General features: G+C 42.0%; 1 protein-coding gene across 1 annotated transcript in view; it reads left to right on the forward strand.

Moving 5' to 3' along the window:
- Nucleotides 1-5930: 5930 nt before the first annotated feature.
- The window catches only part of cbfa2t2 (CBFA2/RUNX1 partner transcriptional co-repressor 2), a 51796-nt gene continuing 45018 nt past the window's right edge, over nt 5931-12708 (forward strand). The window contains exon 1 of the mRNA XM_050037220.1: nt 5931-6157. Coding sequence (XP_049893177.1) covers nt 6130-6157 — 28 coding nt within the window. The 5' untranslated portion in view covers nt 5931-6129. The remainder of the gene's footprint in view (nt 6158-12708) is intronic.

Raw genomic sequence — 12708 nt, forward strand, 5'->3', positions numbered from 1 at the left:
TTCATGTTGGACTCTCTGCTTGTTATATCCCACAAAGGTTAGCACTCTCAAGACAGTTTGTGATAAGTCATAGTTTATCAAAGATGAACTCAATCAAGGGTGTAAATATAGACAGCGTAAGCAGTGCAGTTGACCTTTGTGATGGTCCAACAAGCTGTCGCAGTGAGCATGGAGCCCACACTGTAACTAACTGCACTCCCTGAAGAAATATTATCATATTTTTGGAAAAATGAAAGAGTGATTGCAGAGAGAAGCAGACAGAGGGGTCTACAGTCTGTGTTTGAAGGATATATCCAGGATGTCAAACTGACTCAGCAGCAACAACTGGTTAAAAAGACAAAGATAGTTCGAAGCTAAAGCCGAACTATAGGCTACAGATCACAGTGTAAAAGTGAACCACCACATCACTGCTGATCACCACACAAGACAATGAATATAAAGGGAAACTTTGCTGATATTGAACCAGCTGTGTGGCATCGCAGCGTGTGCAGATGAACAGTGTTTGGCTTTGCACAAGTGCCGCTGCCAGACCTCAGCCGCCGCACGGGCAGGGATCTCCAGGGGAAGTCAAACAACAATGTGATGACACAGAGCTGATTGAAAATCAGGAAAGTTTCCTGTACAGCAGGGTTGGTCTTCGTTTCACTGTTATAGTCATTAAAAAGCAAAAGCAGCATGTGTATACATTCAGTAGGCTATATCTTCAGTAGCTAGCTAGCTAACCCTACACTTTTCAGGGTTTGATTTTGGTTTTGGAACAGGGAAGAAATGTATATCTTTTTCCAACCTCTCCAGGTAACGAGTGTCATTAATACACGACGTGCCCCAGGCTCAACATTTAGCTCCAAATCCACAAAACCAGCCTGAAAATGAAGGAAATCTGAAACGACTGCATTAGAGTCAGTGGAGCACAGCTGTGTTGTTGTCGGACCAATTGTTGTTGGCCAATCTGCGTCCAGGGGGGTGGTACTTAGTGAAGGGTCAATTGAAAAAAACAGAAAAAAGAATATTTATATTTAAAAAACTGTGCCATTTGCAATATATGTCCTCAAAAAGGCAAACCCATTTGCATCATGGTTTTCTTTTTATTTTCTTAAATAGTCAGTAGCTATCTGAAACAATATTGCATGCTTCTATATACGTATACAATCGATAAATATACTATAAAAACTATTCAATTAAGTGATTAATTTCTTACTTTCTTTAATAATTTTGTCAGATATGCAGTGACGATCGCAGGGTAATATGTATGCTGATGTTGTCCAGTGTCAAATCTCTGGACTGCACTGGGGCCCATTGTAACGTCCTTACACCACTGAACTAGATGTAAAATTAGTAACATTAGCATCCATTTGCAGTTGTGTTTCTGGCCACCAAATTAAGTCCAATATTCACTTCTTTTTTAACCTCTGCTAGACGTGTGTGTGTATCTGACTGTACGTAGCTAATCTCACATATTACTGGACCAATCAGCCTAATATTTTGAGTGCACATTTATGGCTGTTTGCTCAACAACCTCTCGTGGCTGAAGTGATTCATAATCATTGCAAAACCTGTTTTATTGACTGTTTTAAACCATCTATGACTGCTGACTCCTCACTCCTCTTAACTGGCTGGTAGGGCAGCAAGTCATCAGCAAAATCACGTAGCAAAAGCAAAGCGTGTCTCCTCTAAAAACAAGACACCTCGTTGTCTATTACACGCCACATGTTGGCCTTTGTTGCTGCTCAAAAACTGACATCCATAAAAGTTTGGTCCCATTTTGAGCTGGAGTATCTGCACATTAATTCCATACCTGATATGCTACAGACTACTATTTTTCGTTATTTTTTACTGCCATCTTGACGCCAGAAGGGACATTTCCACCGGCGGCTCTAGATCTGCACTCTACTGTATGTACTTTTCTGGTTTTAGCTCTGTTTTTCAGCTTTGCTAACTCGTAACTCCTAACTCGCTGCTAAATGCTGCACTATGTTCACTAGCTTCCAGTCACAAACTTTTCCTCCTGCTACGCCGCTATAAGAGTGGTTAGAGTGAACCAAAACAATGAGTTTTAATATAAAAATACTGATTATAGCTGCTTTATTTGCCCTCATGAAGAAGTATACTGTTACCCCTTTTCATATACACAAGACATCCTTCATTGTCTTGGCAGAAACGTAAAATAGCGAAACACTTGCACGTTAGTCTGTGTGGTGAGATTTTGGGATTATGGGAGAGGGTTACACATCTTGTTACAACTTCGCCACAGCTTATCGGTTATACGTTCAGACAGTCGCTCAGTCAGCCAGTAGGTCAGGTCAGCTGATTTGCTGTGTAACAGTCCTGCTGGTGTGATTAAAGGAGCTGTGACAAAGACGCTGAAAGGCGATGGAGGGGGGGGGGCAGCGGCCAGCTGTCACACAGAGGGACCATAATGGCCGCTGCAAATCCCACCACCGTCTGAGCTTGTTTCTTCTTTGACTCCAGCCTCCTGCTAACTGACTAGTCATCTCTTTGTTAACCTGTCACTGAGCTTGTTGACAAGATGAGTTAGGACATTGTTGTCACAATCAAAGGTTTAGTCTGGACTGAGTCATTGTAACTCACTGAATGCATACTACACATGTAGATCCAAATTACACAGACTGGTGATTTAAATGTTGAAATAATAAAAGATCATGCTGTGTCATGCTGTCGAAATAAGAAATGTGTCTGCAGTAGAGGCTTGTGGTAGTTCATGTATGCACAGAAGTCTTTTAAAAGCTGTTCGAACACATACAGCCCTTATGCAACTCAAATAACCAGGCCACCCAAGTTTAGTGCTCATTCTTTATGTGTACACCCCTGCTGATTCTTTGCTGCATGAGTCCCAGTACCTTCTTCACATGCTGTGTCTTGCATTCCCAGTCAGGTGTAGGCGGTAAATGTACCACTTGCACCTGCTGGAGACTATATGGGTTGTTGATCTGTGGTACACAGTCCCCTCTTTTACTAAGAATAAATGCTGGCATTGTACATTTCTTCAAACCATGGATATGTTACATTTGTTATCTCACAGCGGATATGTAGAATCTTCACGTTCTAGTAAGGCTGTGGTTAATGTGGTTAGGGTTAGACAAAAAAACAACTTGGTTATGGATGAAAAAAGATCATGTTTTGGCCCAAAATACCCAGTTTTGGTGGCAAAATTCCTACCAGAAATGTAGTAATGTCTCGGTAAAAAACAACCACTTTTTGTGTCACTATCTCCGGTGGAAACACAGCAATGTCCTGGTAACAAATAACCGCTTTTCATAGCGCTATCCCTGATGGAAACACAGCTAGGTCTCTGTAAAAAAAAACAACTGCTTTTGGTGGCACTATCAGCAGGAAATGCAGCGATGGATCGCTAAATAATACCAATGTACGGTGGCTATGAAGGCTCTGGAAACACTGTGATAACACATTAAACACAACCAGATTTGTGGTTCCTTGGTCTTGAACAAGAGTCTGCAGCTTAGCAGGTGTCTCGCCCCCCACCCACCATCCCTTCCACCTCCCAATGGCAAAGTCAGCTCATATACCCGAATTTAGAAATATTGATATGACACATATGAAGCATACAAATGCAACATATCTGTGGTTTCTCCAATAGTACAGTGCCAACATTTCACCTAGCCACTTGGCTACACTGGCAGTATTGTTAAAATGTTGGTAACTGTGAGTTTACGTCATTTTCTCCAAAGCTACTTTGTCTTTTACATCATCTATCAGTACTTCTCATAAACCTTGATACCTCACCTGTGGGTTGTTCCTTCACACTATTGTCTAGTCATTAATATTAATTAATTAATATTTTCTGATGTAATTTATCATGCTTTAAATTTCAATTATGTCCTCACAAGTGAGTGGATTAATGTATCGCAAAAAATTAATAATCAGTGATGGGCTTTTTAAAGCTAATTCCTTATTTACTGCATCATGTTATTTTTAATGACACTGACAGGATAGTAACATTGACACTATCTGTAAGTGACAAAATAACTAACCCAAGGGAAGATGACATTTTAATTTGAAGAGTTACTTCAAAAAAAACAACAAAAAAAGAATTGTGTTGATTCTTTTATTGTCTATTAAATAGAATTTAAGGATGTTGCTGTCTGATAATGGCAGATAATGAAGTCTTTTTCAGCAGGGATCTGATCCTTCTTTCATTAATTGTGAAAACAGCTCAGTCAGCAGCACATGACTCGCTCCTGACACTGACACAGCACGCGGTGACTCTTAGCTTCTGTGTCCTCAAACTGTGGCACCCCCTGATCCTTTGCGCCACATCAAAACAATTAGTGGCCCTTGGCCCCGAGCTTTACACAATGAGGGTGAAAACCTGTACCCCCCCCCCCCCCCCCCCCACACACACACACACACACACACACACACACACAGACGGTAGCTGACGGCTCCTTGGCTCTTCCATAGCAGGAACAGTAGGTAATGACTCCTGCCTGCCACGGTGGACCTTAATTTGTTATTGTAGCAGAGCAGCTGTGCAGCATGCTGCAGAGAGCAGGTGGCAGCCTGGCAGGAGTGGAGGATGGGGGGCTGGAGGGGAAGGGAAGGAGGGGGAGGACAGGAGCGTGTGGCATATGTGGGTGGCTGTAGGGGGGGGAGGGAGGATGGAAAGATGATGGTGGATGTTTATGTGTGGGTTAGGAGTGGTATTGCTCACAATCTTTTCAGCCAGCGACCAAATATTATGCTTATAAAAGAAGAATAACGTGAAACTCTGGATGGAGTCCAGATCTGTGTGACTGTGTAGGTTTTTGTGTTCTGGCTCAACAGATGACACACCGAATCAAGGGTGTAGGTTTCGGTTTAACATTGGGTGACACACATATGAAACAGGAGGTTACAGGGTTCTTGGCCATAAAATTTGGAGCACTTTCCTGTATTCTGGTGAATTTTTATGCAACAATTTGTGCATTTCTGCATGAATTTATGATGTAAATGTCTTTAATTTTGTCAAAGTAAAAGTGCTCTGCTACTTTCATGTTTTTATTGCACGTTCTAAATATTGACGGCAACTTGTCCCCTGCATACCCCACGAAATCTACGCCTATGCACCAAATATTCAACTTTTGTTTTTACCTTTATGCACAGTTATATGTGCATTTTCTGCATCAATTTATGGCACAGACCTCTTTAATTTTGCCAAAGTAAAAGTGCTCTGCTACTTTCATGTTTTTATTCCACGTTCTAAATATTGACGGCAACTTGTCCCCTGCATACCCCCGAAATCTGAGCCTATACACCACATATTCAACTTTTGTTTTTACCTTTATGCACAGGTATATTGTGCAACATTTTAATTCATTCCCTAGGCTACATATTATCAAGTGCAATCCATCATTGCAACAATTTGTGAATTTTCTGTCTCAATTTGAGGTGTAAATATCTTTAATTTGGTCAAAGTAAAAGTGCTCTGCTACTTTCATGCATTTATTACACATGTTCTAAATACTGACAGCAACTTGTCCCCTGCAAACCCCCCAAAATCTTTTTTTTTTTTTTTTTACTTTAATGCATGGTTATACTGTGCAACATTTTAATTCATCCCCTAGGACTACATATTATCAAGTGCAATCCATCATTTTCAGTTCCACCAGGCTCTCCTTATCCTTGCTTGTTCCAATGACAATTTGTGGAGGCATCCCAGGCTATAGATCCAGGCAGTGAAAAACAAAATCAATACACCAACAAGTCGAGGTCATAAACGACTTTGCTCGAGGCAACAGAAGTATGTCTGCTGTGAGGATTATGTGAGCTGAGCTCTGGTGTCCTATTGTTGCCGCTCGGAGTTAATCATTACACACACACACCGTTTCCCTGCTGTAAACGGAGCGTTATTGGTTTTCTGCTTAAATGCTGACAATTAGTACCGCCCACCCAAATCTCCTCTGTTGCGCCGCAGAGAATAGATACCTGATGCCTGCTGCTGATCCGGATCGATCCTCTCATGCTGGTTCCGTTTAACTCTGTCTCTTTCAAAAGTGTTTTAAAATTGTTTTAATCCAGTAGAGAGCCTGTGGAAGAGAAACTGTGGGACTGTGATCGTATCAGCCATCATCTTTCTGCCGAGGAGGAAGAAAACTCTACAATACGAGGAGCATGGTCGGAATGCCGAGTGCTTTAAACTGTAAGTAGATTTTAATTATGCTTAATGTGCTGTTTATTACAGTTATTACTGTTAGTGAGTTGCTATTACCTGACTTCATACATCCACAGGTATATGTATGTTTGCACCTGCACACTGTAGTACACCCTGCTGAGTCATGACAAATGGCCCCTACAAGGGCGTAGGTTTCATTTCAACACTGGGGGGGACATGTACGAAACAGGGGGGGGGGGGTCAAAGGTCCTCCACCGGAAGATTTTGAGCACTTAATTTTCTGCATTCTTGTGAATTTTTGTGCACCTATTTTTGCCTTTTCTGCATCAATTTATTGTGCAAATGTATTTAATTTTGTCAAATAATAAACTTTAAGGTTTTAATGCAGGAGACTAATGTAGGATTTATACTTCTGTGTCAAATTGACACCATACCCTACGCTGTAGCCTGACGTGCACCTCCCCAGAAATGTACCTACCACTAATAGACCTCCTGTCTTTTTTTGTAAGCTGAAACCATGTCCCTCAGTGGAAACGAAGCTTTTATTTACATTAATTTCAAAGATAATAAACAATAAATTGTGAAGACAATAAAGCCTCCACAAAAATAGCATTATAAGTCTTGTGTGTGATTTATCAAGGCTTCATATGAGCAGAGGAAATGGCTGCTTGTCGCTCGGCTAATTTACACAATGTAAATTAGCCTAGCTAATAACGTTAGCATGTTATAATTTTTTTTGGAAAATGTGTTTAGTATAAGACAGTTGTTTTGTCTGTGAACCTTGTGAGTTGTAATGGAGCTGAATTTTATAACATTACCTTTGTTAAATGTTGCTGTTGTCCCTGGCTTCATATGAGTAGAGGAAATGTCCGCTAGTCGCTAGGCTAATTTATACAATGTAAAATGCTGTAGGCTTGTGCTAATAACGTTAGCATGCTATATTTGTATGGAAAACATATTAAGTATAAGACAGTTGTTTTGTCTGTGAACCTTGTGAGTAGTAACGGAGCCACATTTTGTAACATTACCTTTGTTAAATCTTGCTGTTGTCCCTGGTTTCATATGAGTAGAGGAAATGTCTGCTTGTCGCTAGGCTATTTTGTATAATGTAAAATGCCATAGGCTTGTGCTAATACCGTTAGCATGCAATATTTGTATGGAAAACATGTTTAGAAGAAGACGGTTGTTTTGTCAGTGAACCTTGTGAGCTGTAATGGAGCCGAATTTTGTAACATTACCTTTGTTAAATGTTGCTGTTGTCCCTGGCTTCATATGAGTAGAGGAAATGTCCGCTAGTTGCTAGGCTAATTTATGCCATGTAAAATGCCATAGGCTTGTGCTCATAACGTTAGCTTGTTATATTAGTATGAGACAGTCGTTTTGTCGGTTACCTTTGTTAAATGTTGCTGTTGTCCCTGGCTTTATATGAGTAGAGGAAATGTCTGTGAGTCGCTAGGCTAATTTATACAATGTAAAATGCTGTAGGCTTAAGCTAATAACGTTCACATGCTATATTTGTATGGAAAACATATTAAGTATAAGACAGTTGTTTTGTCAGTGAACCTTGTGAGTTGTTGTAGCTGAGATTTGTAATGTTACCTTTGTTAAATGTCCCTGGCTTCTTATGAGTTGATGAAATGTCCGCTTGTTACTAGGCTAATTTATACAATATAAAATGCTATAGGCTTGTGCTAATGACATTAGCATGTTGTATTTGTGGGGAAAATGTGTCCAACAAAAGACAAGTGCTTTGTCTGTGAATGCTGTGGGTTATAGCGAAGCCAGTTTGTGTACCTGTATTTGAAAGTGTCGCTATTAAGCCATGTTTAATGTGTGTTTTGGGTGTGTTTTGAAGTTTACAGCACTTCACAGAAACTAGTATAAATGCTCACAACGGCGTAGGCCACGTGCGTACGCTACGGCGTAGTATAAATCCTGCTTAATACACTCATTTCAAATACTGAGGGAGCCATGTCCCCTGCGTCCCCCCCAAAATCTGCACCTTTGGGCCCATATGTCCTTCATCTCATTTTTTATGTTTTACATAATTAAGGACCAAAATCTCAGCTGAAGCTCTGTCTTTGCCTCGTAATGAGCCGATATCTAGGCTGCATAATGGGGACTTAAAAAAACTCCACTCTATTATTTTCAGATTCGTCTCCCAGAGCGGGCTAAAGTCTTCAGAGAGGACCTTTGAATGTGTTACTTCAGATCATATCAAATCATTATAATGACCAAACAAAAACTCAGTCATCCCTTTGTCTGCTGAGATCTTACGCTCATTAGGATCCATTAAAGAGTGCGAATAAACTATGCATAACACACACTCTATTGGATGCATTATCCCTTATATAGCCCCCACAAGACAGCTATTATGCTCCCATTTGATTGAATAGCAGCTTTCGGTCTATGTGTCTATTCAGCGGAGGATTTGGAGCCCTTAATCCACCAGGCAAAGTTTTTTTTCTCTCTCTCTCTGTCTCTTTCCACCATCTGGACTTTACAGCTTTTTAAGACAAAAACACCAGGCGGTGTGAAACCAGGCTGGAGCTGCTGCTTGATGCCAGGAGGAGGTTTTTCATTTTTTCTTGCCTGCGGTTTCTGCCTGCTTTACATCAGGGGTCAATAGTACAGTCCTGCAATGCAAGTGGGGTCAGCAGGGCCTGAGGGTTTGACTGCAGGGCTCCCATGTGTCACCGCAGCCTCCCCTCAGGACTCCCCTTTTCCCCCATAGAGAAACAAATAATCGCATGACAAAGACATGACTGTAACGCTGATGGTTGGTGTTGTGGTGATGATGATGATAATTATCATGATGATGGGGCCACAGTTGCCACCAGGGAGCAGCAGAGTGTGTACTGTAATATAAAACTGTAAACATGATGGATTCTGGGTTTGAAAGCAATCCCTGTTTTGGAAAATTCGGTTCCAACTTGAACCCACAAAAGATCAAAAATGTGTGTTCTTCTGTTTTACCGTAATCGTTGTTTAGTTGGGAGTAATTCAATGTTTTGCAGAAAGCTAAATAGCCCTCTGGGAAGCCGGGTTGCTGTGTGTACACTGGGAGAAAATGTGTTAAAGAGCATGTAGGCTCAACATTGCTCACACTAGTCAATCATTTCCATTCACCGCTGATTCAATTAGCTCTACTCGAAAACATGTGGATAATTTGGAACCCCCGATAATTTTCCCTTTTGCCTTTTTTCCCTTCTTTTCTTTGGGGTGGGTTATGGAGTCAGATTCCAATCCTCTGACATTAAAAGGGGAAATAAACGACAAAGGGGCCCTGCAGGTTTGCATTAGAGACCTAATTGGTTTTGGCTTGAGTGGGCTGTTAGCGTTGCCAGACGTGGGCCCTTTGTGTTTTGCCATGTGGGAGAATTTGCCTGTGCTGGAGGTAGAGAAGAGAGGTGCCTGCAGATCTTCTCTGAGTCATCCCTGCGCTGTTTCTCGTCTTTGTGGGCTGTTTGTATGCATGTGTGTGTATGTCTGTGAATGTGTTGGTATGCATGTGTCATTTCAGGTATGTATGTTGAAAATGTGCGTTGAATTGCGTGTTTTATTTTTCAGTTTCTCCGTGTGCAGCTTTTACTTGTATCTGTTTGTTACTATGTGTCATGCATGTGGTTGGCTGTGTTTTTGTACTATGCGTGCGCTCGTGTGTGTGTTTGTGTGTGTCAGGCTGCTAGCCCAGTATCCTTCTCACTCCCTCTGGTCTCTGCGTGGGTCTTTTCCACCAGCGCTACCACCTGTTAGTGTTTTACTCGGGCCCCAGGGCTACAATGACTGCAGAACCTTCCAGATTTGCTCATCAAGCCCATCAGATCGGCTCCCTTACCTCAAACCTGGCTCCCATTTCCTATCACAGGGACCAATCTGGAGCTGGATTCCCCGGTGCAGTTTAGCTGAGTCAAGATGGTGTGCAGTCGAACCGGCCTGAGTTAGATTAATGACTCATGAGCGACAACATTGGATTCAGCGCGCTGCACTGCTGGATCGCGCTTAAGTGTTTGCAAAGTGTGGTTTCAGAGGGAAAAGAGATGTTTAAAGACCGAATTTATGGGGTCACATCGTTGCCCAGTGCTCCACATGTGAGAACCACAACAAAGCATCTGGCATCTTCTGTTTGAGTAATAATATGTGAGGAAATGTGACTGTTTAAACAGACTTTAATTGCATGTGTCACATATCTACTGTTATGGATCACATGCAGCGAAAATTGAAGATTTAAATGAACCTTAATTGTAATGAAACGTTTACTACCCAATGACAGGAAGAGAGAATATATCATCTCTGCATCTTATTATCAAGTTCCCCTTGTGTTGAATCCCAGACCGCTGCAAACTGCATCATCAGTCTTTTCAAACAGATAGGATTTGTCATGTTCCGTGTTTCGTGAGACCTCTGAGCTTTCCGTCCCGTTGTCTGTTTCCAATTCAGCACACTGTGTTCCCCTGTCTATTACTTCAGACAGTGTGGCAACCTGAAGCAAAGCTTAAAAAAAAAGAGAAACAGAGGAATGACCGAACAGTTAAAGGAAAAAAACGGTGAGAGAAGGGGAGTAGAAAGGGATTAACTGTCAGGGAGAATGTGAGGCTAATTGAAGCCAGTTTTGCACAGCTGTTTCTTGTTGCTGTGCGGCACTGCGCGGAGCGGCTGGGAAGATGGGATCCAGATGTGATCTTATGCCAAGGATCACCCGCCAGTAACAATCCTCCAAAATACCAGCCGTACAGGAGACTGGGGCTATTAGAGTGTCCGCGCTCGCCCACCTCCTGACAAAACATCACTTCTCTGCGTCTGAAAGATAACCCGGCTCTCTGCTTTTCACCGGTGATTGCAGGTCTTAGCTCGGCTCCTGAGCGTTGTTAACACTGTCATTTTGTTATACCGCCAGCCACCGCCATGGCCTCTGTATTCAGGTGTCACTTGGTGGCGTAAACATCGCTTTGACACATTTGACTATTCCAAAAAGGCGTCTCGCACGGTTCCAGAGTGGTTTTGCATATTTGTTATATGGCTTTTGAAACACACAACCAAAAAGGGATAAAAGCGTCTTTTGTGTGTTTTTCTGTTTTATTTAAATCATCACGGAGAAAAAAAAAATCATGTATCCTTTATCAGGATGGCGGCATGCGGGTCCCAGGATTGTGTGCAGGCATTTATTCGGTCTTCTACTCTTAAGTTGAGGGACATTGGCTGGGAACAAAAGGGCCCAGTCACTTCAGAGTAAATCAGAGCGGTCAGGGGAAGAAAAAAAAAGCAAGTGAAAGGAACTTATCACCACATTATGCTTTTTTAATGCCCCCTGCCTTTCACCCCCCTTCCATCATTTCCCACTTGGCCCAGACAAAGAGGAGTTAGCATTGGTTCCCCCTTTTCTCCACGCCTTCCAGGGTTACCCCGGCGCTTCTTTCTCACCTCCTGTTTCAGCCCGACGTTCGGCCTCCCTCCGTCCATCCCTCTTTGTTCCCCGTCGCTCTGTCCTCGTTCCTTTTCCGCCTCTGTTTATCTCCCCTTATCCCTCACTCCATTCCCACTCGTCTGCCTTGGCCGCCACGCAGAGTCCAACTGCAGCTGGCCTGTCGTCGCCCTGAGGAAAGCTGACATCCAGCTGCGTATGAGCTCTTGTTGAAGACTCCGAGAGAGAAGTCTCAGTTCATGGATTTATGAGATACATGTTAAGTCACACTTTTTAAAAGGCCCATTTTTTTTAACAGAACATTCCAGAAGATGTAATATTTTCGTGTATTTAAAAAAATAGCTGTTTTTTCCTATTTCAAGGGGAATATTTAAAAAAATAGCTGTTTTTTCCTATTTCAAGGGGAACATCACCTAAATTAAGATTTCCAATATATTATTTCCATCGCTTGTGGAAGTGAATATTTGTGAACATGAGCTCCTCTCTCTCAAAGCCAAGAACCAGAGAAGTAAGTCTCAGACTTGTGATGTCATCAAGTAGAAAGTAGGGATGCACTGATTTATCGTTCGAACATTGGTATCAGCCGATATTTGCCTTCTTGACTGCCTATTGACAAACAAGATGGCATTCACTGTTGGCAGTGGATGGTGTTTTTCTGTTTTGTCACATCAAGTTAAAAAGCAGGGCTCGAGACTTATGTTGTCGCAACATCCTGGGGACAATAGAGTTTGGGATGAAGACAGATCTTACTGGGACATTGTTGGGACTGTAAACTCACTACTGAAACATCAGGAGACACACCCTATTGTCTCCATGATAATGCTGCCTCGTGAACAAGAAATAATTGTTGACATCAGCAGGAGAAGAGCTAGTTAACGTTAGCTGTTAGCAGCTGGTGGCTGGAGCTATCTGCTGACACAGGTTGCAGCGAGTTAAATTATGAGGCGTTCAGGCTCTACTCAGTAAAAATGAGTACTGTGTGAAGGTAAATGATAACGCTCTTATGATGTGTTCAAATGTGATCTTGTAAAATGCAGTTTTCGGTGGGTCACTTGAAGATTGACAGCATTACAAAATAGACATTAGAGAGGGAAATTTATATCCTCCTGAGACCCTGTGTCCTAACATGAGGACATTACATTTGAGGTTTACTTGC

Source organism: Epinephelus moara, chromosome 24 (assembly GCF_006386435.1).
Source record: "Epinephelus moara isolate mb chromosome 24, YSFRI_EMoa_1.0, whole genome shotgun sequence".
NCBI classification, from domain to species: Eukaryota; Metazoa; Chordata; class Actinopteri; order Perciformes; family Serranidae; genus Epinephelus; species Epinephelus moara.